This window comes from Hydra vulgaris, chromosome 03 (assembly GCF_038396675.1).
Source record: "Hydra vulgaris chromosome 03, alternate assembly HydraT2T_AEP".
NCBI classification, from domain to species: domain Eukaryota; kingdom Metazoa; phylum Cnidaria; class Hydrozoa; order Anthoathecata; family Hydridae; genus Hydra; species Hydra vulgaris.
This window is the reverse complement of record NC_088922.1, coordinates 68,178,707-68,203,557: the sequence shown is the minus strand read 5'-3', so window position 1 is coordinate 68,203,557 and position 24,851 is coordinate 68,178,707. Positions and strand designations below refer to the sequence as shown.

Sequence of the window (24,851 nt, the reverse complement as noted above, 5' to 3'; positions counted from 1 at the left end):
TTTCTGTACTTTTTTTCAACTTAAAAGGCAGCGATTGTGTTTTTTCACTTCATTAGGTTTGTAAGCAATTGATTTGTCACTCAATTTAGCTCAACTGATGTGTAAATCTCGCATACCATGTTCTTAAATATATCATAGAAACCTTTTAAAAACTTTCGGATTAAGATCATTCTAGAATCTTCAAAAATATTCTTCTAGGTTAAAGAGATTTAGGAATCTGTCCAAAACATTACATTATCTTCAAAGACATTCTTATATTTTCATAGATTCTAAATATTCTTTCCTTTAAAAATGTTTTAGTAGGTTTCAAAATGTTCTATAATCTTCCAGATTGCTCTTGAATAGACCAGTATACTCTGGACTTTTCTTAAATAGTATGAATAGACCAAAATACTCTGGTCCTTAAATAATATGGAACCTTTAAACAGATCAGAATATTCTGGTCCTTAAATAATATGAAACATTTCAGAATCTTATGCAATACCACGAAACCAGTGGTTTTTGAAAACCTGTTTAGAACCTTAAAGAATGGATTTATCCTTTCTTCTTTTTACTCGTACAGGATATTAATTATGCAACAGTTTTTGTCAAAAGAAAATGTTTTTTAAAGATTAGATGACTTAATGAAGCAACATTAGGCTTTTAAATGAATATTGCATGTGAGCCTGTTGTAGAAAGTATTTGAAATACTCAAGTTATAAAATTGGCCCCCTTAATTCTCTTTATGTTTGAGTATTATTTAATTATCGTCTTTGATATTGTTTAAGTCTATGTCTCAACATCATTGTGTTTATTGTTTTAACATTATTCCTCCATAAAAAGAGCACTTAGCAGTATGAAATAATATTTTATTTTATGATGAGCTCAACCAAGCTCAATGAAAAAAGGGTTCAAGTGGTTTGCTCAGCAAAATTAAAATTTAATGTTTCTTCATGGAAATAATTTGTACTGAATAGCAAAGCAAAGATCTATAGCAATTTGAAGGTTACTCGAGATTAATTTTAAAAAAGATTGTCAAACTATAAAAAGAATCGTAATCATAAAGTTCTAGAAACTAAAACTAATGCTCTTACATAGCATAAGCTCATAAATGTTTTTGATTAAGACATAGATGAGCAAGCAACTCAAAATTTTACTAATAAAAAAATCGTAAAATATTAATTGGCTTGAAAACATATTTAATTACGCAGATCTTCTTTCCAATTCATAGTGTTTAGAGATTTGCACAGATTATTTTGAAGGCTTCTTGAAATTCTAAAGACTCTGCAAACTTGGTTTGTAAATTCCATTTTTATCAACCATTATTAATCTGCCTCATCAACCATACTCATGCTCCTTGTCTCATCAATTATACTCTCTTATCTCATAAACCATACTCATTTGTCTCATCAACCATACTCATTTGTCTCATCAACCATACTCATTTGTCTCATCAACCATACTTTCCTGACATGGCTCCAATCAATTACAGGTTTTCATGCGTTACAAAAAAATAAATAGTTCTGGAGATAATGAATTCATAAAGGAGATAAAACAAAAAAAACTTTGATGACATCTAATCAAATAGCATAAAAAAATTTTTTTAACAAAAAACGCGTTTATTTTTTAAATTACCTAATATTAAAAATTAAATAAAAAAATAAAAGATTTCTACGCTCAATATTTATTTTATTTTATTTGTTATTTGTTATTAGAAGCTGTTGTAGTTTTTATTTTTACATATAAAATAAATATAATATATATATATAACCTACATAAAAAAATTAAATAAAAAAACTTACTTAAATTAAATTTAAAACTCTTTAGTTCTTTTTTTAATTTGAAAAATATTACATTTTATAAATGTAAATCAGAATTCTATTTGTAAAAAATTGAACTTAAAATTGCAAATCAACCATCAAAATTTAAAAATTAAAAAAACTTGCTTTTAATGTTTAAAAATACTTTTTTTCTTTATACAAAATCGAACTTTTAAATAATTTAATCTTCAATTCAACTAAACTATTTTTTCAAAATTGTTTTGAGTTGCAATTCAATTCAGGAACAAACTCAATCAATTGAAGTGTTCGTAATCCAATTGAAGTTTCTCAAGGGTGTATCGCTAATTTTTTAACAAATAGTTAAAGAAATTGATATTGTGCAATTGTTGCGCCATGTTTATCCTTATTATTGCGAATAATCTACTTAAAAGTTATTAAAATTTTGAAACTAATTTTCATATCGGGCTATAATAAAAACAAATGTTTAGGAAATGAAAATTATATTTATTTTAATTAAAGGCACATCCCTTACCTTTAAGAAAAAATTAATGAACTTTCGAACATGATCCATTATCAGCAGTTCAACGTAATTTTACCATGATGTTGGAACAGGAGCATTGCACAGCATTTATAGAGATTTGACGAATGCATCTTTTGATTCGGGTATTCAATTGTTTGCAAATCTTAGCTCTCCAGTTGTTTTGGTATACTAACGAACTCAAATATCCAAAGAAATCTTCAATTGGGCGACTCTGAGACAAGTTTGTCGGATTGCGGTTTTTTGTTACATATGGGATGTTTTGGCTTTCCACGAAGACTTGCGTTTTTTTGGCATAATGCAATGATGCTTTATCAGGCCAAATCAAGTAATTGCCATCTGAATGATATTTTATAAGAAAAATTGGAATCAATATTTTCTTCAAACATTGATTTTGGTATACTTCTTGATTAGTAGCCAAACCACTTGGCTTAAACAATGGCTCGGAAATTCCCCTCTCAGATATGGTAATGTACAGCATCCTCCTCCTCAGTATCAATTTCTCCTCAAGCTTGTGTTTATATTTTTACTTTTACTGTTGTTGTAGAAATTTATCTGCATAATATCGATCATTTCCTGGAACTTGCATTTTGGAGAGGGGGAAGTAACTTTCGTCATCCAAAACAAAACATTTTTCAGAGTAATTTCGGGTTATCCAGCGGCATTGAGATTTTACAGTTGATATTTGTTGCTCAGTGTATTCCGGTGCTCTTGTTTTTTTTTTGGCAGACTATTCCTTGTTTTTTCAACGATTTGCAGATATAAGGCTGCGTACACTTGACCTTTTCAGCAGCATCTCGTTGACTTATTGAATCATTGTTGTTGAAAGCATCGTGGAGCAAACAAAGTCCCTTCTTGTTCGTTATTTTAGCTGGTCTTTCACTACCACTTTTACGATTGGTTATTAAGGATGCCAAAATACGATAAATAGTTAAAACTGGAACATTTTTGGTTTTAAAATGATTCACAGTAAACTTTTTTCTCAGATTTTCGTGCATTTGATAGAACTGTACAATGCGCTCGCGTAGTACATCTTGTTTTAACGGCATTTTAAACACAACTGAATTAGCTGATGCAAAACAAAACATATGATAAGTTTGTAAACAGAGAAAGAGTATAGTTTCACATAGAAGTTCTTTTTTTTTTTTTTGACTTTTGCGGTTTGATTTCAGAGGGTTAGAATTATTCTCATTTTTTAGTTATCACCCGTTATTATTTTACTTTCGAATAATTAAAAAAAAAAAGACCAAAAACCAAGGTCTCTTTTAAAAAGTTTTTATTACCGATTAGTCTTTTGTAGTTTTGCCTTTCAAACCGTATTCAAAAGTTAAGCAATTAAAATCCTGTCTTGACAAATAATGCAAATCAAAGTAAAGAAAAGCAAAATCCTGCCTTAAAGAATAAAGCAACATAGGTAAGAAATGGAGGGAAAAAAGCCAAACTTTCTTACTTAATGTAATACCCTTGGTAATAGTTTCGACGACAAAATTAATTATTCTTCTCAAAATTATTAAGTATCATTAAAACACTTAATTATTAGGTATGGTTATAATGTTATTGAAAGAAACTGCCTTAAAGCAGATATTGTTCAAAAAACCTTTATGGTTAAGCTGTACGCCGTAGTAGTTAATGCATAAGCCTCGTAATCAAGATCCGAAAATCAATGCATTCTCTGGTTATATAAGCAACATCAATAACGATGACAGCGTAAACTCCTAGTTGAATGCTTTTCAGCGCGTGAAAGAGCATTCAATTAGCAGTTTACGCAGTAAATGTTTATGTCTTATCACATCGTATCGCACGCAGTTTTCTGAGATAAGACCAAGAGAGAAAAGATTGCATTTAAAAAAAAAAATTAAAAAACAAATGCTATTTTCAAGCTCCGGGATTTGATAGTTTTTTGAAAACGCAGTTTTTGAAAAATTATATTGGAGTTAATCAGTAAAGCTGACTAGATAAGTAATTATAATCAGTAAAGCTGATCATAATGACGAAGTTGATGGTGTTGTTGATGTTTAAGTTGATTCAATACTTTTTAAAAGTTGATGTTTTTCATTATGCATACATACATACATAAATATACAAGTATTTAACTCGAGAAAACAACGTTCAAAGAAAACTTATCAAAATTTAGAAAAACATAGATATTTCATCAATTGAAAATATAATATTTTTTAGCTTTTGTTAAAAAAAAGGATAACTACATTTCTTAAAAGTATCAAAGTTTTTTGAAATTATTTTATTACACAGAAAAGCTATACAAAATGAAATTCAAAACTTTCCAAAATTTGTATGGTAAGCAGATTGTAGAACAGCTATGTTTCTTAAGATGTATTTTTTCTTTTCTTTTAGAGTAAATACATCTTGAAAGGGTTCAGGAGATAAACTGTTTTTACATTTATACATAAAACAAAGAACATTGAAAGTATTCAACTCGTACACTACCGTTGTTCGAGTATTTTTTAATTAACTATTTTTTGTTTATTTTTACACTATTAGATAATTTAAAAAACAAAAAAGTATTTAAATTAAAATGCTTTGATCATAAGAATAATAAAAATGTTTAAGTAGGCAAAACTACATAAAAAATGGACCATGGTCTACTTAAATATACGGCCTAATATTCCGCATTTTTGCCGAAAAAAATAGAAGGCCATTAAAAAAATAAAAACGCTATTAAATCAAAACAAACCATTAAGAAACATTTTTATTCTTGCAACTACATTTTGTTCAGCAAGAAATAAATTATTTTCTAACAGAAATTACTTTTTTTTCCCAAAAATTATATCAGTAATTACTTTTTTTAATAATAAAAAATATATCAGTTATATATAAAATATATTACTGTAATATATTAATAGTTTGCTAGAGATTCTCAGTATCAGATGCTCAGAAAAAAGTAAGTTTTTATAAAGCAAAACAAATTTAAAACAAACTGAGCAGTTTTTCAGAATGACAAATCAACATTGATAATAACATTAAAAGTAAAATCTGAAATTGAAAATGATTCACAAACATAAATTGTCAATATATAGTTTATCTGTTAACATTTACTAAACTAGTTTTAAACTTTTTGCTATATAACCTGCTATATGGATATGGAAGATACCTTCTCTACTACTTCTGACAGATATCTTCAAACAGTATGACTGGAGTAAAATATTTGTAGAAAAAATATTTTTAATTGTTAATTTATTTGATATCACCATTCTTTAATTAAACTCATTCAGAGCACTAAATTTTAAATAACCAAAAGTTAATGCAATTCATCTACTAATGCTGTCCGAACATACTGAAAATAATTACAATTGTAACTTAAAAGATCTTTAATTAAAAAAAAACTATTTAACTACTGCAACTGAGCAAAAAGATTTGTACTAGATTTTTATTCACAATGCCATAGCTAATTAAAGTTTAGGTTTTTATCATTTTGTTTAAATTTTCTTGGATTTAACACTTTATTTGTGAGTTTTGAGATTTTATATAAATCTGCTGTTAAAATAATTTCCTGTTTAACTGTAACATCATCTTTGAACTTGGTATACTCAAATGGCAAAAGTCTGGATAGTTTATCACATTTTAAAGTAAATCCACAACTCCATAAAATAAACTTTTTTAGAGCTATTTTTATTTTCTGATAGCAATAATTTATCTTCTGATAGCAATATATCTTTAAAAATTAGTTGCATGATTATTGCACACTAAGCTTGCAAACCAAAAGCACAAAAAATAGTCCAAGTTTCAATGGCTGCATTTCTCAATCAATTACTATAAACTTTAATAACTGAGGCATTTTTTATTATGTACAGAATGTTCTTAAAAATTATATAACGAATGTTCTTAAAAATTTTTTATCGTATATCATTTTTGAAAAGTTCAGACGTGTTTCACCAGAGTATTCTGAATATTTCTGTATATACATTTCTTCTTATTTAAGTAGACATTTCTTGCAACATTTGAGCCACTTTTGAGTAATAATTTTGCATATTGTATTGCGCCAATATTACCAAAGTAAATTTTCAATAAAGAAAGCAATGGAAAATCTTTGAAATAAATTTTTGATGGTGATATAATGTATGTTTTATTTATTTCTTTTTTTTTAAGTTCTTCAAATACCAAAACAAACAAAAAAAAGAGAAAAGATTCTGCATGACTTTGTAGGTAAGTAGTAAAGTGTTTAAACATACATATGCAGGGCATTTTTAAGACTATAAAAAAACACTGTTAAGATAAGACAGCTTTTGAAAAATTATTTCATGTAAGCTCTCAGCAACTTGTATAATAATCTCAATAACTTTTGGTATGTAAGCAAAAGCTTGTGGTATTAAATAACTCAATATGTAGTTTTAAGAATCTCAATTCTTCTGGTATTAAGCAATAACTTGTAAAATACAACATTATAATTAAGTTTTAACATTTGGTAACTACATACCATACCAACAATGTATTTAGAATTTTGTGTTCAATATTTTTTTAGTATTTACAATTTTAAACATTCTGGAACAGAAATAACCAGATGACTAATTACAGGAATCTCATTAATACATAATTATTTGCAATAGTTATTTGTCCATGACACTTGATGGAGAGTGGGTATTGTTTATAAACAGGATCTTTTAGCATGCTATCCTCGTTTTACTAGACAGGATCTTTTAGCCAGTTCTCATTGTTTTACTAAGAAGGATGTTTTAGGCTGCTCTCCTTGTTTTAAATTATTTTTTGCTTGAAAATGTTTTTCACATATAACAGATGAGTTAGTTGGCATACAGTTTAGCCATTAAGAAAACTTTCAATATTTTTTATTTAACTAACAGAACTTTTAGTTTACGTCGCATAAAACTTTCATTCAAAACCGCTAAAAAACTGACCTTTTATTTTTTCGGCAAAAATGCAGAATATTAGGCCGTATTACTTTAAAGTTGGCCATGAAATGGACCACCAATGACTGTAAACGTGGACCAGATTGTCGAAGTTTTAAATCTTTGGTTTCGAGAAAAGATTGTTTGTCAGATAAAAAATCATTGAATGTATGATAAAACAGTGTGTATTATCAACGGTAAAACATGGTGTATGTAGTTTTAAGGTGTGGGGCTGTTTTGGTCGGAATGCCACCGGTAACATTGCAAAAATAACAACAAAAGTAGTTAACTTGGACACTTAAAAAGTCATGCTATACCTATGGAAAGTTAGATTAATGGAAAACCATAAATTTTTTTTAGAAGAAAATGATTAAAAGTTTGAATCCAAAATATATTCTTTGGAACATGGTATAAGTTATTTGACTGAGTTTCGAGAATGGTTGAATATTGAGTAGAATGATTTAGCCTCCCCAATCATAAGATCTCTCTCCTATCGGATTTTTATGGGATGAATAAAATGTCATAAACTAATGCCTAATGATGCATAAGATGTGGAAAAAAGTTATTAGTTAGTCGCAGTAAATTGATTTCGACAAATTAGATAAGTCGTTAAATAGAATGCCAAGAATATGTATGGCAGTTTTGTTGCTATGGGTGATTAATAGTCAAGTAAATTATAAAATAACCTAAAATATTATTTTGACATAATTTCTTAAAGATAAATTAGCATTATCCACAAATAATTAAAGTTTGAAGTGTACTTTAGTAAGAAATCCCTTTTCGACCGCGATCGTTTCTGTTTACAAAGTTTGAACAGAATATGACGCATGCGCGTGTTAAAAGTACATTACAAAACCACCGTGTATACCGAGTTTTCAAATAACTGAAAATCTACTTTAAAATGTTCACATAAATCGGTTATTAAAAAAAAAGTATACCTTTGGATGTTTAGAATAAGTTAGTTCTTAAGAAAATAAAAAGGTATGCAAAATTTTGAAAAAATTAGCCATTATTGTTGCTTTTTATTTCCTAAAGAGTGTTAGTCCTTTTTATTGAAAGATTTAAGTGTATCAAACTTCTTCAATATGAGGCTAAGCTTCAATATGAGGTTGTGTGATTTTGTCGTCTTTAAAGAGTGACCAGCGTAACTTCGTTTAAGTAACAGCGTTTAAAAAAATTTGACAGTTAATATTTGACAATTTTGATTTATGTATATATATATATATATATATATATATATATATATATATATATATATATATATATATATATATATATATATATATATATATATATATATATATATATATATATATATATATATATATATATAACTTATTCTGTTTTTAAAATTAAATTAAAAGATCTCATTCTCTCTGTTGAAAATATCTTAGAATATTCTTAATTTGTCTTATGATATATAATAATTTTGAAATGTATGTTCAATCTTTGTTTTATACTTGTTGACAATTTGTTTCTATTTATCTAAGTACTATTTTAATATTTTTATGTCAATTTTTTACGTTCTCTTATTGTAAAAAGGCGTTTTTATAATACTTTATGTACTCTGTTTTGTAAAAGGCTTCTGACGATAAGATCATTTGATCTTCTTTTAGAAGCCTTGTTTGTATTTGAAAAAAATATGTAATTTATATATATTACGTCAAATGTAAACAAAACTTACAAAAAAAAATATATATATATATATATATATATATATATACACATATATATACATATATATCGATATATATATATATATATATAAAATATATATATATATAAAAAATATATATATATATATATATACATATATATATATATATATATACATATATATATATATATATATATATATATATATATATATATATATATATATATATATATATATATATATATATATATAGTATATATATATATATATATATATATATATATATATATATATATATATATATATATATATATATATATATATACATAAATCAAAATGTTCAAATATTAACTGTCAAATTTTAGTAGCAAAATTAAACTTTTACTACTTGCCTGATGATTGTGATAACACACGAAACTTAGAGTTGCAATATTAAATTATATCATAAACATTACCATTTAGCTAATTCCTGGTAGTGCGGGTAACAGTAACATATATACTATATATATATATATATATATATATATATATATATATATATATATATATATATATATATATATATATATATATATATATATATATATATATATATATATATATATATATATATATAGTATATATATATATATATATATATATATATATATAGTATATATAGTATAGAACAATAAGATTTATGGTTTGTCCATAAATTACGCAAAGCTATATTTATCTAAAAAATAAAACTTGGAAATCTTAGGCTCTTTTACGATTTTCATAATACTTAATGAGCTATTTTGATTTTTTAAATAACTTAAGGCACTGCGGGGGAAAACTTTTAATGTTTTTTGCTTTGTTGATTAGTGAAATTTAGCAAAGCGCAATTTATGGACGATCCCTTATGGAAAAATCATCTGATTATAATCGAAAGTCCGATATTTTGGTAAAGTATTAACACTTAAAAGAATTTCTAAACACCTAAGAGAAAAATTGCAATTATGTCGTCAAATAAAATAAAAAAGCATTTTTTTTTGCTAACTACGCAAAACTTTGGTGCGCAGAAGTAAACGATTGAACCGATTTAGTTTTTATTTTTACCCCAAATCGCATACTATATTATATGTTAGATAAATTTATTATACATTTTTTAGTTTTTTGTATAGCGCATGTTTTCCCACCCATTTTATGTTATAAAAGCCAACTTTAACTTTAATTCAACTTATAACGCATTAATCGCTATAAATTAGAAATAAATAAATTATGAGTTAAAACACAAAGTTTTCTTAAATAAGGAAGTTTTTTAAAATATGAGTCGTAAGTTATGCATTGCATGCGGTAAAAAGGTGAATATTTAAAACTTTATGTAACAAAAATTTGCTAAATTAAAGTTTATATTTATAAAAATATGTAAAATCGGCAAACGAAATAAATATGTTCCAGCTTTTCTATTTAAATTATTATTTTAGGTAATTGTGAGGTTAAAGTTCTGTACGTGTGGACATGTTTTCGCGGAAACATTATTAGTTGGTCAAACGAAAAATCGTTAGCTATTTTAATATTTTTGTTTAAGTTTTATATTTAAGTTTAAAATAAACATATTTTACATGAATAGTATACAAGTAAACTCAAGCACTCGCACACACATTTTAAATACATACACTCACATTTTAAAATAATATGATGTTAGAGTAAATGATTTGTAATATATTCAAGGTCTTCGAGGTAGTGAAAAAAGAGCGAGGTTGGTTAAAGATTTTCCCGTAAACACTTCACGAACTTTCAAAAACAAGGTCAGAAAAATTAAGAGCAAAAAGTTTATTATTTTACGTTTTATAACTTTTCTGCTTAGGTTTTAATTTGGTTAACAATAAAAAGTTTCTATTTAATCAAGATTTTATCAGAGAATAAATAAACAATGCAGAACAATACAATATAGCAAAACAATTTTTTTACTAGTTACCTATCTCACCACCTACTTTTTATTTGAATCCAACTTAAAGTAATTTAAGTTGTAATACTGTTATTTAATTATTTCTTTAGTATAAATTTCAATTCTAATAGTTATTTAATTATTTTTTTAGTATAAATTTCAATTAACTGAACTTCTACGTCGTTTTATTAGGTGCGGAAATATTTCCTTTTAAAGGAAAAAAGGCTAACTTATACAAAATCAACAAAACCAAATAAAAAACCGAGACGACATTTATTTAAAAAGAAAGGATTATTGCTTTTAGAAGAACGTCGAAGAAGGATCAACGCTATTTTTAGCTCGCCACAGCACCAAGAAAGAATGAGGAAAGTTTTACATTTAATAAATAGGAAACTATTAGTGCAAAAATTATTTTCAACTCTTATTAAAGATTAAAAAATCGTTTTGCTAAAGTGGATCAATTCATAGTTGGCGCAAATACATTAAAACAAAAGACACCGGCACAGACGTAACAAAATCTTCTCGGATAGAAAAGCATATTGCAAGCGATAATACCAGTTTTAAGTTAATATGTAATTATTTCACGACACAAAAAAGAAATTAAAGAAAAATAGAGAAAGTATAATGATTTTATTAAAACATTAATTTTATTTAAAGTTTATTTGCTAAGCAACGATAATTCCATCATTTTATTCACTTGCTAAGCGACCATAATTCAATTTAGCCAAAACAGCTTGCTTTGCCTCACTTATCCCAGTATTGTTCCGTTTGCATTTCGTTAATACGAGATAAGGTTCTTTTAAACGCAAAGGTTTCTTCCTCACCAGTAAAAAGACTAACATTTTTGCTTTTTAAACGCTAGAAAATAAATTAAAAATTAAACTATGATACAATAAAGTTTTAAACTATAATACTTTTATATGATAATAAGTTTTATGTAATGGCAACAATGTTAAACGCTAATGTAATGAGGTCATATTGTCAAAGAGATGTTACATCTTCAAAACTGTTACAAAAATTATTTTTTTTGTTGTAACTATAAACTTTTTAATAAGATTTAAATATTTTTCAAGTACAAAGTAAAACTTTTGGAAAGTTTTACTTTCTACTCAAACCTCGAAAAAAAAAAAGCAAATCGGACACACTTAGCCCAACCTATAATTTTACAGTTCTATTAGCCACATGTATATAGTACTCCAGTTCTTACTTCATTCAATCTTGCAACAACAACAACAACAAAAATTCAACGTTTCCATAAAAATATCTTCCACACAATCGAAATACCACTTTGATATTTGCTTTGACATGGAAGCTACTAGGCAAGATTTGTATATATAAATCAAAAAAGATTTGCTTGACACATACCATCCGATAACCACCAAATCAGCTCGCACCAATAGCAAAAACCCAGATATATGTATGTAAGTATGTGTGTATATACATACACACATACATACATACATACATACATGTGTGTATATATACACACACATGTATGTGTGTATATATATATACACATACAAAAAATTTAAAAATGTGAATACTTTCAATTGTAGATCATCTATGAGTTGCTTATCTACATCTTCATCTGAATCATAGTCTTCAACAATAAACATTTCACTCCAGGGTCTTTCTGTTGAACAAACCATACGAACCTTAAGAAAAATATTTTACTGTATAATATAAATATGTGGCTATGTATGTATGTATGTATGTATGTATGTATGTATGTATGTATGTATGTATGTATGTATGTATGTATGTATGTATGTATGTTTGTATATATATGCATATATATGTATATATGTATGCATGCATGCATGTATGTATGTACAGTATTGGACAAAACATTTGCAACCAACATCGAACAATGCTAAAAAGCGTTCCTAATTTTACATGTCTTAAAAACGAAACGAACTATACTACCACAGCAAACAGTTCAGGAGTCTGGAGTCATAGCATGCCATGACATGAGCAATCAGCTGACAGGTGACAGCACACAGGCAGAATTAGACAAGTTGACAAGTGCTATTTTGCAGCGGACAAAACAAATGCAACTTTTTTGGTTTGTTTCATTTTCTTAAGTCTGGTCCGTGTCAACGTCACGGAAGTTTTTTAATAATAGAAGTTTCCAGATGCTTCTTCTGGAAACTTCTGGAAGCAGAAGCTTCCAGGACTTTCCAGAAGAAGCATCTGGAAGCATCCAGAAATATCCAGAAACATTCAGAAACATCCAGAAGCTTCCAGAAGCATCGAAAAGAAGCATCTAGAATCTTCCAGAACAGGTTCACACAGGTTCATTTTACTATATAAGAGACATGTAAATCGACATGTAATTCAGTCAGTATATGGAAGTCAATCAGTCAGTATTATCAAGACAGTTTATCGAAGTGAGTTTTATCAAAGTGTTATATCGAAGAACATCAATACAAGCTGAATGCTGAATGGAATATGCCAATAAAATGGGTTTTTCAGCAAGACAACGATCCGAAACACACTGCAAAAGTAGTCAAGCAGTGGTTTCAAGACAACCACCTATTAGTGATGGATTGGCCGCCTCAATCTCCGGATCTCAACCCTATCGAGAACCTGTGGGAGATCGTCAACCGCAGAATTAATCGTGAAGGTGTTTGTAATAAGGATCAACTGTTTGAACAAATCTAAAAGGCCTGGGCAGCGATTCCACAAGGTTTCATTGATTACCTGATCGAATCTATGCCTCGAAGATGCAAGGCTGTGATCGACAACAAAGGATTCGCCACAAAATATTGATAGCGAAATACAGCTTGGTCAACATTTTGTCGAGTTGCACTTGTTTTGTCCAGAAGGAAATCAACTTTTTTTAATACTTTTGATAAAATTTTTAATTTTCGTGTACAAATAATGAACTTTGTGATGAATAAAACTTGAAGAACTTTGTCTCTAAACAGTTACATAGTTATTTCTCTAAATTAAAATAAATGCAGCACTTTTATATAAAAAAACTAAATTAGCATTATTTGGTTGCACTCATTTTGTCCGATACTGTATGTATGTATGGATGGATGTATGTGTGTATCTTTAAGTGGCTATCTTTAAGTGTCAATAAAGTTGCTATCTTTGAGTGGTTACCTTTAAGTGCCAATAAAGTGGCAACTAGGGTTAGGACTATTGTAATTGTAATTGTAAAAATTAAATACAATTACACATTACAATACAATAATATTGTATTGTAATATTACAGAAACAATAAAAAAATTTTATTTTGGTATTGTATTGCTGTGATGAAAAACAATTACAATAAGTATGGTATTGTTTTTTTTCTAACAATACAATAAAATTCGAGAACTATTGTATTGAATTGTTTTAATGAAATAAAATTACAATAACTATTGTATTGTTTTAATGAAAACAATTACAATAACTATTGTAGTGTATTACTTTACATTAAAGTAGAAAAGCTAACGTATTTTAACGAATTTCTTCTCTGACGAACTTTCTATTATTAGTGTTATTTTTTATTTACGGATTTGCAATATATTGCAAATTTTATTTTTTACAAATTTAGATTTCGCATCACCTATCTTGTTATGTATTTCTAAGCTCTAAATGGCAGCAAAATATTGCCTGTCTGATGATAGCCTTACTATTATGAAAAATAACATTCATAAATTATTTTATTCAGCCCTTTTATTTTTTCCTCTTGATTTTAATGCTGCAAAGGAACTTGAAATATATATGAAAAGTAACTTTAGTAACACAAACAGTTAAACATAATAATTCTTCTTAAATAAAAATGTTAATGTCTTTTATTACAATAACAATATATTGTTATTGTATTACAATGACGAATTACAATACAATATTTATTGTTATTGTAGTGGGTCATTACAATACTTTTTTTTTTCAGATATTGTTATTGTTTTATAAAGATGAATTGCAATACAATATTTATTGTTATTGTATTACAGAACTACAATAGTTGTAAATCACAAGTATTGTTATTGTTTCTAAATTAAGTTAATACAAAAACAATAATTATTGTTTCTGTTATTGTTTTCATTACAATTACAATAGTCCTAACCCTAGTGGCAACCATTGAAGCCAAGACATTAAAAAAAAAAAAATAATAACCTGTAACTATTGTGATTCATGCATTTAAAAAAAAATTACCTTGTATTCATAAAAATGATCAATCATGGTTATAAAACGTCTCATTTCAACTTTCCTTCTAACACTCATTGCAGGAATATTTTCCACAATCACTGTCTTATATGAGGAAGCAATCGCAATATAGTCAGCAGCACCTAATGGCTAATTATTATAATTATTATAAATAATATAGAGTAAAATAATATAGAGTAATATTTAAGATAATAAATACAATAACAAGAACAATATCTGATAATTGACAGACTTTATGGTTGCCTTGTCGAATGCAACCGAATAGCTTGACAAAAACAACTCAAACAACTTAACTATAAATGTTTCAGTTTAAAGGTCAACATTTTTTAACAAATAAAACATATTAAAATTCTAATTATTTTCAGTTTAATGTTTAACTAATTTTAGAAAACTGTAAACCGTTTGTTACAACATTTTAATTTTGATTATTTTAAGTATATCAAAGTTATACCAAATATTATTATTTTATTCAAAGTTATATCAAATTTATTCAGAGTTATATCAAATATAATTATTTTAAGTATATCAAAGTTATATCAAACATCAATGACAAAGTTATATCAAATATCAAAGTTAAATCATTAATACCATTATTAGTCAAAAATAATTTAAAATATAAACAATATAACATAAGACAAATTGCGTAAAATAACAAAATACATGACACCCACTTCTATACATAATTCTTCAAATGTAAAGCGTGCTACAGAACCACATGAGTTTTTTATAATAAGCTTTCTCCCAAATACCATCAAAGTTTGTGGCGCTAATAAATGACCATCTGTGGATAAAAATAGTTTATTGCATGACATCATCAATAAAAAATTAGTGAAAACGTTACCAATAAAATCATACGCAAAAATATTTACAATATCACTAACAATCACTTTAATATAAACAAAAATTTTAGTAAAACTTATCAAAAATAAAATAAAATAAAAATATCAAAATAAAAATATCACCAACAAAATAGTAATAATACATACTCTTTCTTTCAATATTACAAAAAAGCTCAAACATCTCTGCAATTTTAATTCCAGTATTTTGATCAGACATAAGTAAAGATGAACCACCCCTTTCTTTAACACCTAAAAAACATTTTGAACTTTACTTTTGTAAAATGGGCTGAATGTATAGGGATGCCTTTTCAAAAAAAATGTATTTATTATCAATTTTTAATTCCATAAATAATCTTCAATATTATATTCACAATCATTATCTATGACATCTTGCTATGACCTAAATCATTATCTATGACCTCTTGCTAATGCTTAGGTAAAAAACCAATGACATTAAACTCTTAAGACTTTGAATTAAACAAGTGGTTGAGGCACTGTCAAAGTGTCTTCTCTTGTTATAATTTTTCATTGTGCAAGTTGTATATAGTAATCAGAACAATAACAATATGTTGAAGTCTGAAGAAAAAAATCCAGCCAAGCTACAATAACTTTTGTATTAATTAATGTGAAGACATGTGTTGTCATTGATATGTGAAGACATGCGTTGTCATTGATATGTGAAGACAGGCGTTGTCATTGATATGTGAAAACAGCTGTTGTCATTGATATGTGAAGATAGGCATTGTCATTAATATGTGAAGAAAGACATTATCATTGATGAATTAAACTTTATAAAGCCCTGGTTATCAGTATCAGACGTATTGTAATATTAAGATATAAAGATAAATTAACAGAAAATAAAAAAAGGTAGATAGTAATAAACAAATTGAATTAACTTACTTAACCACCGATAGTCAATTCCAGAAGATAAATGAATAACTTCACAATTTTGCTATAAAATCATAAAACAAATCAGAAAACATCAAATATCAAAATGATCAAAAAGTTGTTAAACACAATGTTACTAACAAAAGAACGAAACTAATAAAAAAGGAGGAGGTGTTGAAAACAAGTTGTCAGAAACAAGAAACAATTATAGGTTGCATTTCCCACTTAGTTGGGTAAACATTATGTCAAAATTAGGTCATAACAAGTGATTTTAACAATGCAAATCAAAAGTACCAAAAAAGATATCACATATGCATAATAAATATCACAGACTCAGTAATTTATTAATAAACTTAATTTACATCATTACATACATATATATATATATATATATATATATATATATATATATATATATATATATATATATATATATATATATATATATATATGTATATATATATATATATATATATATATATATATATATGCATACTTGCAAATTAAAACCAGCATGAAACTTATACTATTGCTAAAAATATCTACTAAATGATGTTAGCAGAACAAATGTTGCAAACATTCATGTATATTTGTTATTAGAAGCAATAACAAACTAATCTTACTTCAAGAATTGAGATAAAAGGAATAAAATCATGTCTCTGTAGTCCATTTTTGTATAATTCTAAAAACGATTATAGCAGTATTAGTTATAAACAAAAGCTTTATAATAATAAGAAAACGTTATAAAATATATATATACACACACATATATATATATGCATATGCATATATATGTATGTGTTAGGGTGGTTCAAAAAGCAACTTTTTTTAAAATAGTCTGCTGCACTTAACTAAATGTGTTCTATATAATACAAAAGCACTAGCTTTAAAATTTTTTTGAATGAAAAATACTTTTAGAGGTGCCTCAAGACCCTTAAAAATTTAACAGGTCCCTAATATTAAAAAAATTTTTTTTTTCTAAAGTATGTCAACCTGGTACTCAAACGAAGCGAATTATATAAAAACTTCAAAAATAATAATCTGTTTAGATAAAAAACATGTTTTTTATCTAAACAGATTTAAAAAATTATTTTAAAAAAATTTAAAAATAATGACTTTTTTTATTTTTATCTAAAAAGCAATAGTTTTTAGGCAATTATATCTAAAAAAAATTTATCTATGTAAATTATTTTTATGTAAATTAATTATTATTTTTGAAGTTTTTATATAATTTCGCTTCTTTTGAGTACCAGGTTGACATACTTTAGAAAAACTTTTTTTTCAAAATATTAGGAACCTGTCAAATTTTTAAGGGTCTTGAGGCACCCCTAAAAATATTTTTTATTCAAAAAAATTTTAAACCTAGTGTTTTTGTATTATATAGAACACATTTAGTTAAGTACAGCAGACTATTTAAAAAAAAGTTGTTTTTTGAACCACTCTAGTATGTGTATATATATATATATATATATATATATATATATATATATATATATATATATATATATATATACATATATATATATACATATATATACATATATATATATATACATATATATATATATACATATATATATATATACATATATATATATATACATATATATATATATACATATATATATATATACATATATATATATATATACATATATATACAGTATGCAAAAATAATAATTGTACGCTTAAAAAATAATCATAATTTTAAAGATTACATCAAATAAAAATGAGTTTTCCGTTGAAATATTTTAAAGTTTTTTTAAGATTTTTTTAGCATTATTTTAAGAATTTATTTGAGTATTGGCAAATTAATTGCTTTTCAAACCTATTAAACTTTACACAATTAATCTAATGATGCATAAAATTAGCTGCAAAAAAAATAATCGTACAGTTCAAAAATAATGTCAAATTGATCAAATTCTATGGAAATTAGTATCAATGGGGCCTTGTTTAGCCTTGATGACCTCATCTAGATGATTTGGCATTAAGTTGATCAAATTTTCTCCACTGTTGTTATATTATCCCATGCCCTCAATATGGCTTCTTTCATGTTGTCTTTGCGCCTAAATGCTCGTTTGCCAATTTTTTTGTCCAAAAAATACCACCAATTTTCTATTGAATTCAAGTCCGGAATTTGAGATGGCTATTCCAAAAACACTGATGTTATTTGTGTCAAAGCATAAGTTCATTTTCATAATTGTTAAGAATCATAATCTGATTGGAGCTGTTGCTAGTGTGGCTGGTAGAGGACGAAATCGCAAGACCACTAGTGCAATTGATCAAAATATCATTATTGTGAAGAAAAGTAGATTTGTTTTGGCAACTAAATTAGCTTTAAAAATTCAAGAAGATCATAACATCACAGTGACTACTCAAACAATTAGAAATTGTATAAGAGAACAAGAATATAGAGGTAGAGTGGTTCAAAATAAGCCTTCTTTAACTTCTAAACAAATGAAACGTCGATTGAAATTTGCATCGAAGTACTTAAAAATCCTGATATCATATTGAAAAAAATTTTGTGGTCAGATGAGTCAAAGTACAATCTTGTCTCATCGGAAGAAGTCCAAAAAGTGTGGCGAAAAAAAGGAGAAGCTTATAAATTGAGTTGTTTGAGAGGTAGTGTAATGCATGGAGGAGGAAATGTGATGGTTTGGGGTAGTATGAGTTGAAGTGGGGAAATTTGCATTTATTGATGACAAAATGAATGTTTCAACATATTGTGAAATTTTCAAAGCTAACTTGCAACCATATACTTAAAAATGGAGAATGGGAAGCGATTTCATACTCCAGCAGTGGATAACAGTCCAAAACATACCGCTAAGAAAACGAAGGTATACTTTGACATAAATAACATCAATGTTTTGGAATGGCCATCTCAAAGTCTGGACTTGAATCCAATAGCAAATTTGTGGCATATTTTGGATAGAAAAATTGGCGGCCGAGCATTTAGACGCAAAGGCAACTTGAAAGAAGCTACAATGAGGGCATGGGATAATATAACAACAGAAGAAACCCAAAATTTGATCAACTCAATGGCAAACCATCTAGATGAGGCCATCAAGGCTAATAGAGGCCCTACTCCATACTAATTTTTATGGAATTTGATCAATTTGACATTATTTTTGAACTGTACAATTATTTTTTTGCAGTCAATTTTATGCATCATTAGACCAATTGTGTAAAATTCAATAGGCTTGAAAAGCAATTAATTTACCAATACACATATAAATTCTTAAAACAATACTTGACAAGACATCTAAAAAAAACTTTTAAATATTTTAACAAACTTATTTTTTTGATGCAATCTTTAAAATTATGATTTTTTTTTAAGTGTACTATATTTTTTGCATACTGTATATATATATATATATATATATATATATATATATATATATATATATATATATATATATATTTGTATAGATATCGATATATAGAATATATTCGAGGTTAAGTATTTTGATGTAATAATACGAAGTCTCTTGTACGTGTTACAGTGCTCAATATTACTGAAAAATAGAGCTATATATAATTATATTTAGATGAATAAAAACAACTGATTAGCGGGACTTAAAGTTTCATGCCCAAAGGCAATCATCAGCCGTTAATACCTATATTATACCTATATATATATATATATATATATATATATATATATATATATATATATATATATATATATATATATATATATATATATATAACATTAAAAGTTAAAAAAAAATATTTTTGGGTACTGAGCCTCGTAGAAAATGTCATTGCTGACATCATACGTTTCATTCAAACTTTGTTTTGTAGCATTGTTAGAAACATCAACACAATCTTTATCAGAACCTTCTTCAATTTTAATATCATCATGTCAAGAAACTTCTACAATTATGACCTCATCATTGATGATTTGTTGGGAATGCAAACATATAAAACTTACTAACTTACTACTAACTTATTAACTATCTACTAACTTACTATCTAAAATCTACTATCACAGAAAGTCTCCTATATCTAAGCAACAAATTTATTATCATTTATATGCCTTTCCACTTCTGATGATATTCTTGATTTTTTGAAACAAGTTCTTGTCTAGAATTCCATGCCTTTGTTAGCATAAACATAGCAGTTAAGATCTTAAAATTTAAGTAACTTGTTCTTTTTTTCCATGGCAGCAATCTGTGTTTTTACTGTAAGTGAGCAATATCAAGTTTCTGCATGGAGCAATTAACTATAACTAAAGCAAATTCTATTCAATGTAACCTTCAATGATCAATCAGATATTAGCATTAAAAAAAGTGGATATAGCAAATGTATTAAATTTGCAATTTCAATCCATTTTTAAAACTGGAAATGTATGCATACTACCGCATTTCCCTAACAAGACATTGAACACAATCAGTTCATTAAAAACAGAACATTGAACACAACTAGTTCATTAAAAATAGATCTCTAGTAGAATTTACTTAAATTAGATGCAAATAAATTGTTTGGTATTGAAATCCATGAGTTCTACAAAAGTGTGCAAAATCATTAACCAAACCATCATCACTTATATTTCAACATTCTGATCAATCTGAATTACCAAAACTTGGTTTTGGTAAAAGCTTTTCTTATATAATGGAGCAACATTGGCTCTGATCAGAGTGATAAGAGCCAATGTTACTCCATTATATAAGATAGGCTGAAAAACAGATCAAGCAAACTATTATCCAGTTTCCCTCACTTCTGGTACTTGTAAAATTCTTGAGAAAATAATTACAGATTAGGTCACAACATTTATCACATAATAATCTTATATCTTCTTGTCAACACGAGCTATTACAAATAAATCAAATGTCACAAATCTTTTGAAAACCATGGATTTTTTAACCTCTGTAAAATCAAATAAAAAATTGAAAGATATTATATTTCTTGACTATGATAAAGCTTTCAATAAAGTACCACATAAACACATAAATAAGAATATATATATATATAGTTATATATATATATACAGTTATATAAATATATATATATATATATATATATACATATAAATATATATATATATATATATATATATATATATATATATATATATATATATAACTATATACATATATATATAATATATATATATATATATATATATATATATATATATATATATATATATATATATATATATATATATATATATATTCTTGATAAATTCTTTTCTTTCAAATGGTTGACAACGCTTTGTTTTAGGAAAAACAACATCTGATTGGGTTCCTGTCATTAGCAGTGTTCCTCAGGGTTATGTTTTGCGACCTACTTTAAAAAACCAGGTCATACTTCAATTGTTGTATTAATTGTTTAATACATTAAAATTCAGGTAACTCTTGCTTTAATAAACTTTTAAAAAATATTTAAATCCCCAGGATCAGGAAAATCAGAATCATAATTTTTATAAAAAGTCGTCTTCAAATCATTGAACTTAATCAAATTAAAATTTTATTTTAAAGTTTTAACTGTAACTATAAAAAATACCTGATTGATGTTGGTTAGAAGTTGCAACTATTAATCTTAAAGCTTACCTGACGGATGTCGGTTAGAAGTTGCAACTACTACTATTCCAGCATCAAATAAGCCAGTAAACAAACGCTTTAAAATTAAAGCATCAGCAACGTCTGTCACCTGCAATAAAATATGTCTTTAGATAAAAAAAAATATTTAAAGTTACATTTAATGATAACAGCATTTAAATGTACTAAAAAAATTTAAAATGCTTCATCCAGAATTTAACTTGGCAATTTAATTAATATCTGTTAATTATTTCATTTGTTAATTATAAAAGCATTTTCACTCTTTACAAAATAATTTGTAACATCAGTTGCAGCCTAAGCTCATCAAGCTAAATAATTTTTGTCTTTATCTAATTTTTATAAATCTTTAATAACTTTAATCTAGAAATTTTAGTCTAAATCTTAGAAATATCTATCATAGAAATAAATAGCATAGTTAATATACCATAGAAATATCTATGGCATAATAAGTAATGTTTTAAATTAAAATTAAACTTAATTTGAAAATGCCACAAAATAAGTAGGTTTCATTATTTCGACTAATCAATCCTGAAATCTCAACATAGGTCACCTAAAAAGATCTTCTTAAAAGTAATAATAGACACAATATACATGCACAATATGGTACTGGTAATATTTTTATATTTTATGGTTGTTGATGGAGTCTACTTCTTTTAGACCAGAGCTAAAGAATCCCTAGTACTAGCTGGCCTCAGAGCCATAAAACAAATCTTGCTACCAGACAGACTCAGAACCATTAAACTAAGTTTTAGAACCACGCCATCATTAAGATATAAATGTTGCAAAACCACTATCAAAGAAGCACAAGCAAAATTCCATGAGTCACATCCAGCGCATCCTGAGTCACATCCATCGCTTACAATCATAGACAGGAAACAGTGCAATACATATATAAATTAAAGTCAGATAATTATAAAAAGAGGTATAAAGCTGGGAAACAGAAACATTCTGCTTAAGACAGTAGCCAAATTTTTTATTTATTTATTATCAGTTTTTTGCTACAAAAAATTTTGCTGCAATAAAATCCTAGATTATGCTTGCCAAAACCCAAATCCTTAGTTGACGTATTTGTACCTAAAACTTAACTAATAGCTATTTCAATATGATATTATCAATGAGTTAACTTTAATTAAAAATTTACTTTTATATTTAGTTTCTTACTTGAAATTCATCAAAACAAAGAAATGTAGTTTCTTTTCGAATATCTCTTATCACAGGTATAATAGGATCTAATGGCTTATCAGTTTTATTGAAATGTAAAGGAGCATTTTCTTTCTTAATTTGATGAATTCCTAAAAATAAAGTAAAATAAAACCAAGTAGACAAACTAATAAACTTTTTAATAAAACCAAAAAAATCAATAAATAATATGATCAATAAATAAACCATAATAAAATAAATTAAAAATAAAATAAATCATATAAAAATAAGTTAAAAATAAAATAAATAAATCATATTAAAATAAATCATTTTTAATATGATCAATAAATAAATCATATTAAAATAAATTACAAATAAAATAAACAAACCACATTTAAATAAATTAAAAAAAAAAAAAAAATCATATAAAAATAAATTAAAAATAAATAAATCATGTTAAAATAAATTAAAAAATAAATAAATAATAAATCATATGAAAATAAATTAAAAATAAAATAAATAAATGATATAAAAAAAAACTCTTATGAAAACACTTAAGTAAAAACAAAAATACTCTTGTGTATATCCAACATAAATGCATTAAAGTGAACTCTTCTTTTTCTTTTTAAATGGACATTACTAAACAGCAAATCCATAATCATTGTTTTTCCACAACCTTACAATCATAAAAAATTATTTAAAAAAACTTATTTTATAAGCTAATCAAATTAACAAATACTAAACTAAATACCAACAGATCCATATAAGTATGATCCTTTAGGTTTGTTTTCAAGTTTTTGACCAAACCATTTCATTAATAAAGATTTGTTAGATGACTCTTCATATAATATGAGATGTTTAGAGAGCTTGTTCAATTTTTCAATAATTCTGATTTGATGGTCATCTTTATGCAATGTTCCATCTTGAAGTAACTTATTATATGCATCTTTTGGTCCCTTTGGTACATTTAGAAATTCCTCACTATTATTTAAATCTGAATTTAATAACAAAACAAGTAATCTACAAAATCGAACAAAGAATAAAACATGACCATATAAAAAAATTTCAAAAAATATTAAAATTTTTTTTAAAATTAAAAAAAAAATTACTCCTTGAAATAACAAAAAAAGTCAATTGACGTCCATTTAAAGATTGATGCAGTTTTCTCAAACTCATTTCTTCTTGACAGACTTTAACATTTTTTTGATTTTCAAAAATTTAACAAAACGGATGTTTGTTTTCAGTTGATTAGAATTTATGGAAAAACCATAAAAACCATAGAAAACAAAAGACCAAAGTATTTTGACCAAAAGTATTTTGAAAACTGATTAAGTGCTAAAGAAGCAAAAATTACAATTAGGTGCAAAACAAAGCATTAAATTAAAGAAAATTAAAAATAAAAAGGAAAAAAATAATGAAGGAAAAAATGAAGTTTAAATTTGATTAAAGAAAAATTAAGTAAATATCTAAATAAAAAATATTTATAATAAATTGAAAATTTTCAAAGATCAAGCATACTAAAATGACATC

General features: G+C 26.0%; 2 protein-coding genes and 1 non-coding gene across 5 annotated transcripts in view; 1 reads left to right on the top strand and 2 right to left on the bottom strand.

Moving 5' to 3' along the window:
* Positions 1 to 2,013, bottom strand: part of LOC101237437 (low-density lipoprotein receptor-related protein 4) — an 88,408-nt gene extending 86,395 nt beyond the window's left edge. Inside the window, exon 1 of one of the 2 annotated variants that reach the window (XM_065794078.1) lies at positions 1,782 to 2,013. The gene's annotated coding sequence lies outside the window, so the exon portion shown is untranslated. The remainder of the gene's footprint in view (positions 1 to 1,781) is intronic. The other variant, XM_065794079.1, reaches the window with a different exon arrangement.
* An 8,022-nt stretch (positions 2,014 to 10,035) lies between these two features.
* Positions 10,036 to 11,297, top strand: LOC105848242 (uncharacterized). The gene is made up of 4 exons (XR_010637765.1): positions 10,036 to 10,139; positions 10,263 to 10,338; positions 10,510 to 10,586; positions 10,919 to 11,297. It is a non-coding gene; the product is annotated as an uncharacterized LOC105848242 (transcript).
* A 40-nt stretch (positions 11,298 to 11,337) lies between these two features.
* On the bottom strand, positions 11,338 to 24,658 carry LOC100198494 (AFG1-like ATPase). Of its 2 annotated transcripts, XM_065794075.1 has the most exons (12): positions 24,431 to 24,658; positions 24,073 to 24,315; positions 23,896 to 23,997; positions 23,343 to 23,473; positions 22,173 to 22,272; positions 17,241 to 17,299; positions 16,630 to 16,681; positions 15,877 to 15,978; positions 15,562 to 15,671; positions 14,879 to 15,019; positions 12,271 to 12,381; positions 11,338 to 11,584 (listed from the first exon to the last, which is right to left on the bottom strand). In XM_065794075.1, the coding sequence occupies exons 1-12, from the start codon at positions 24,495 to 24,497 to the stop codon at positions 11,471 to 11,473; spliced, it is 1,332 nt and encodes a 443-aa protein (XP_065650147.1). In that variant the 5' UTR covers positions 24,498 to 24,658; the 3' UTR covers positions 11,338 to 11,470. The 2 variants fall into 2 exon arrangements, with proteins under 2 accessions (XP_065650147.1, XP_065650148.1); XM_065794076.1 differs by lacking the exon at positions 23,896 to 23,997 and having other exon boundaries at positions 24,431 to 24,630.
* Between the last annotated feature and the right edge of the window lie 193 nt (positions 24,659 to 24,851).

Coding starts and splice junctions, on each gene's coding strand:
- LOC100198494 (XM_065794075.1), bottom strand. CDS start 24,497: ATGAGTTTGAGAAAACTGCATCAATCTTTAAATGGACGTCAATTGACT. Junction 24,316..24,430: donor TTTTTTTGTTATTTCAAGGA/GTAATTTTTTTT, acceptor TATTAAATTCAG/ATTTAAATAATAGTGAGGAA. Junction 15,020..15,561: donor TTGAAGAATTATGTATAGAA/GTGGGTGTCATG, acceptor TATAATAATTAG/CCATTAGGTGCTGCTGACTA.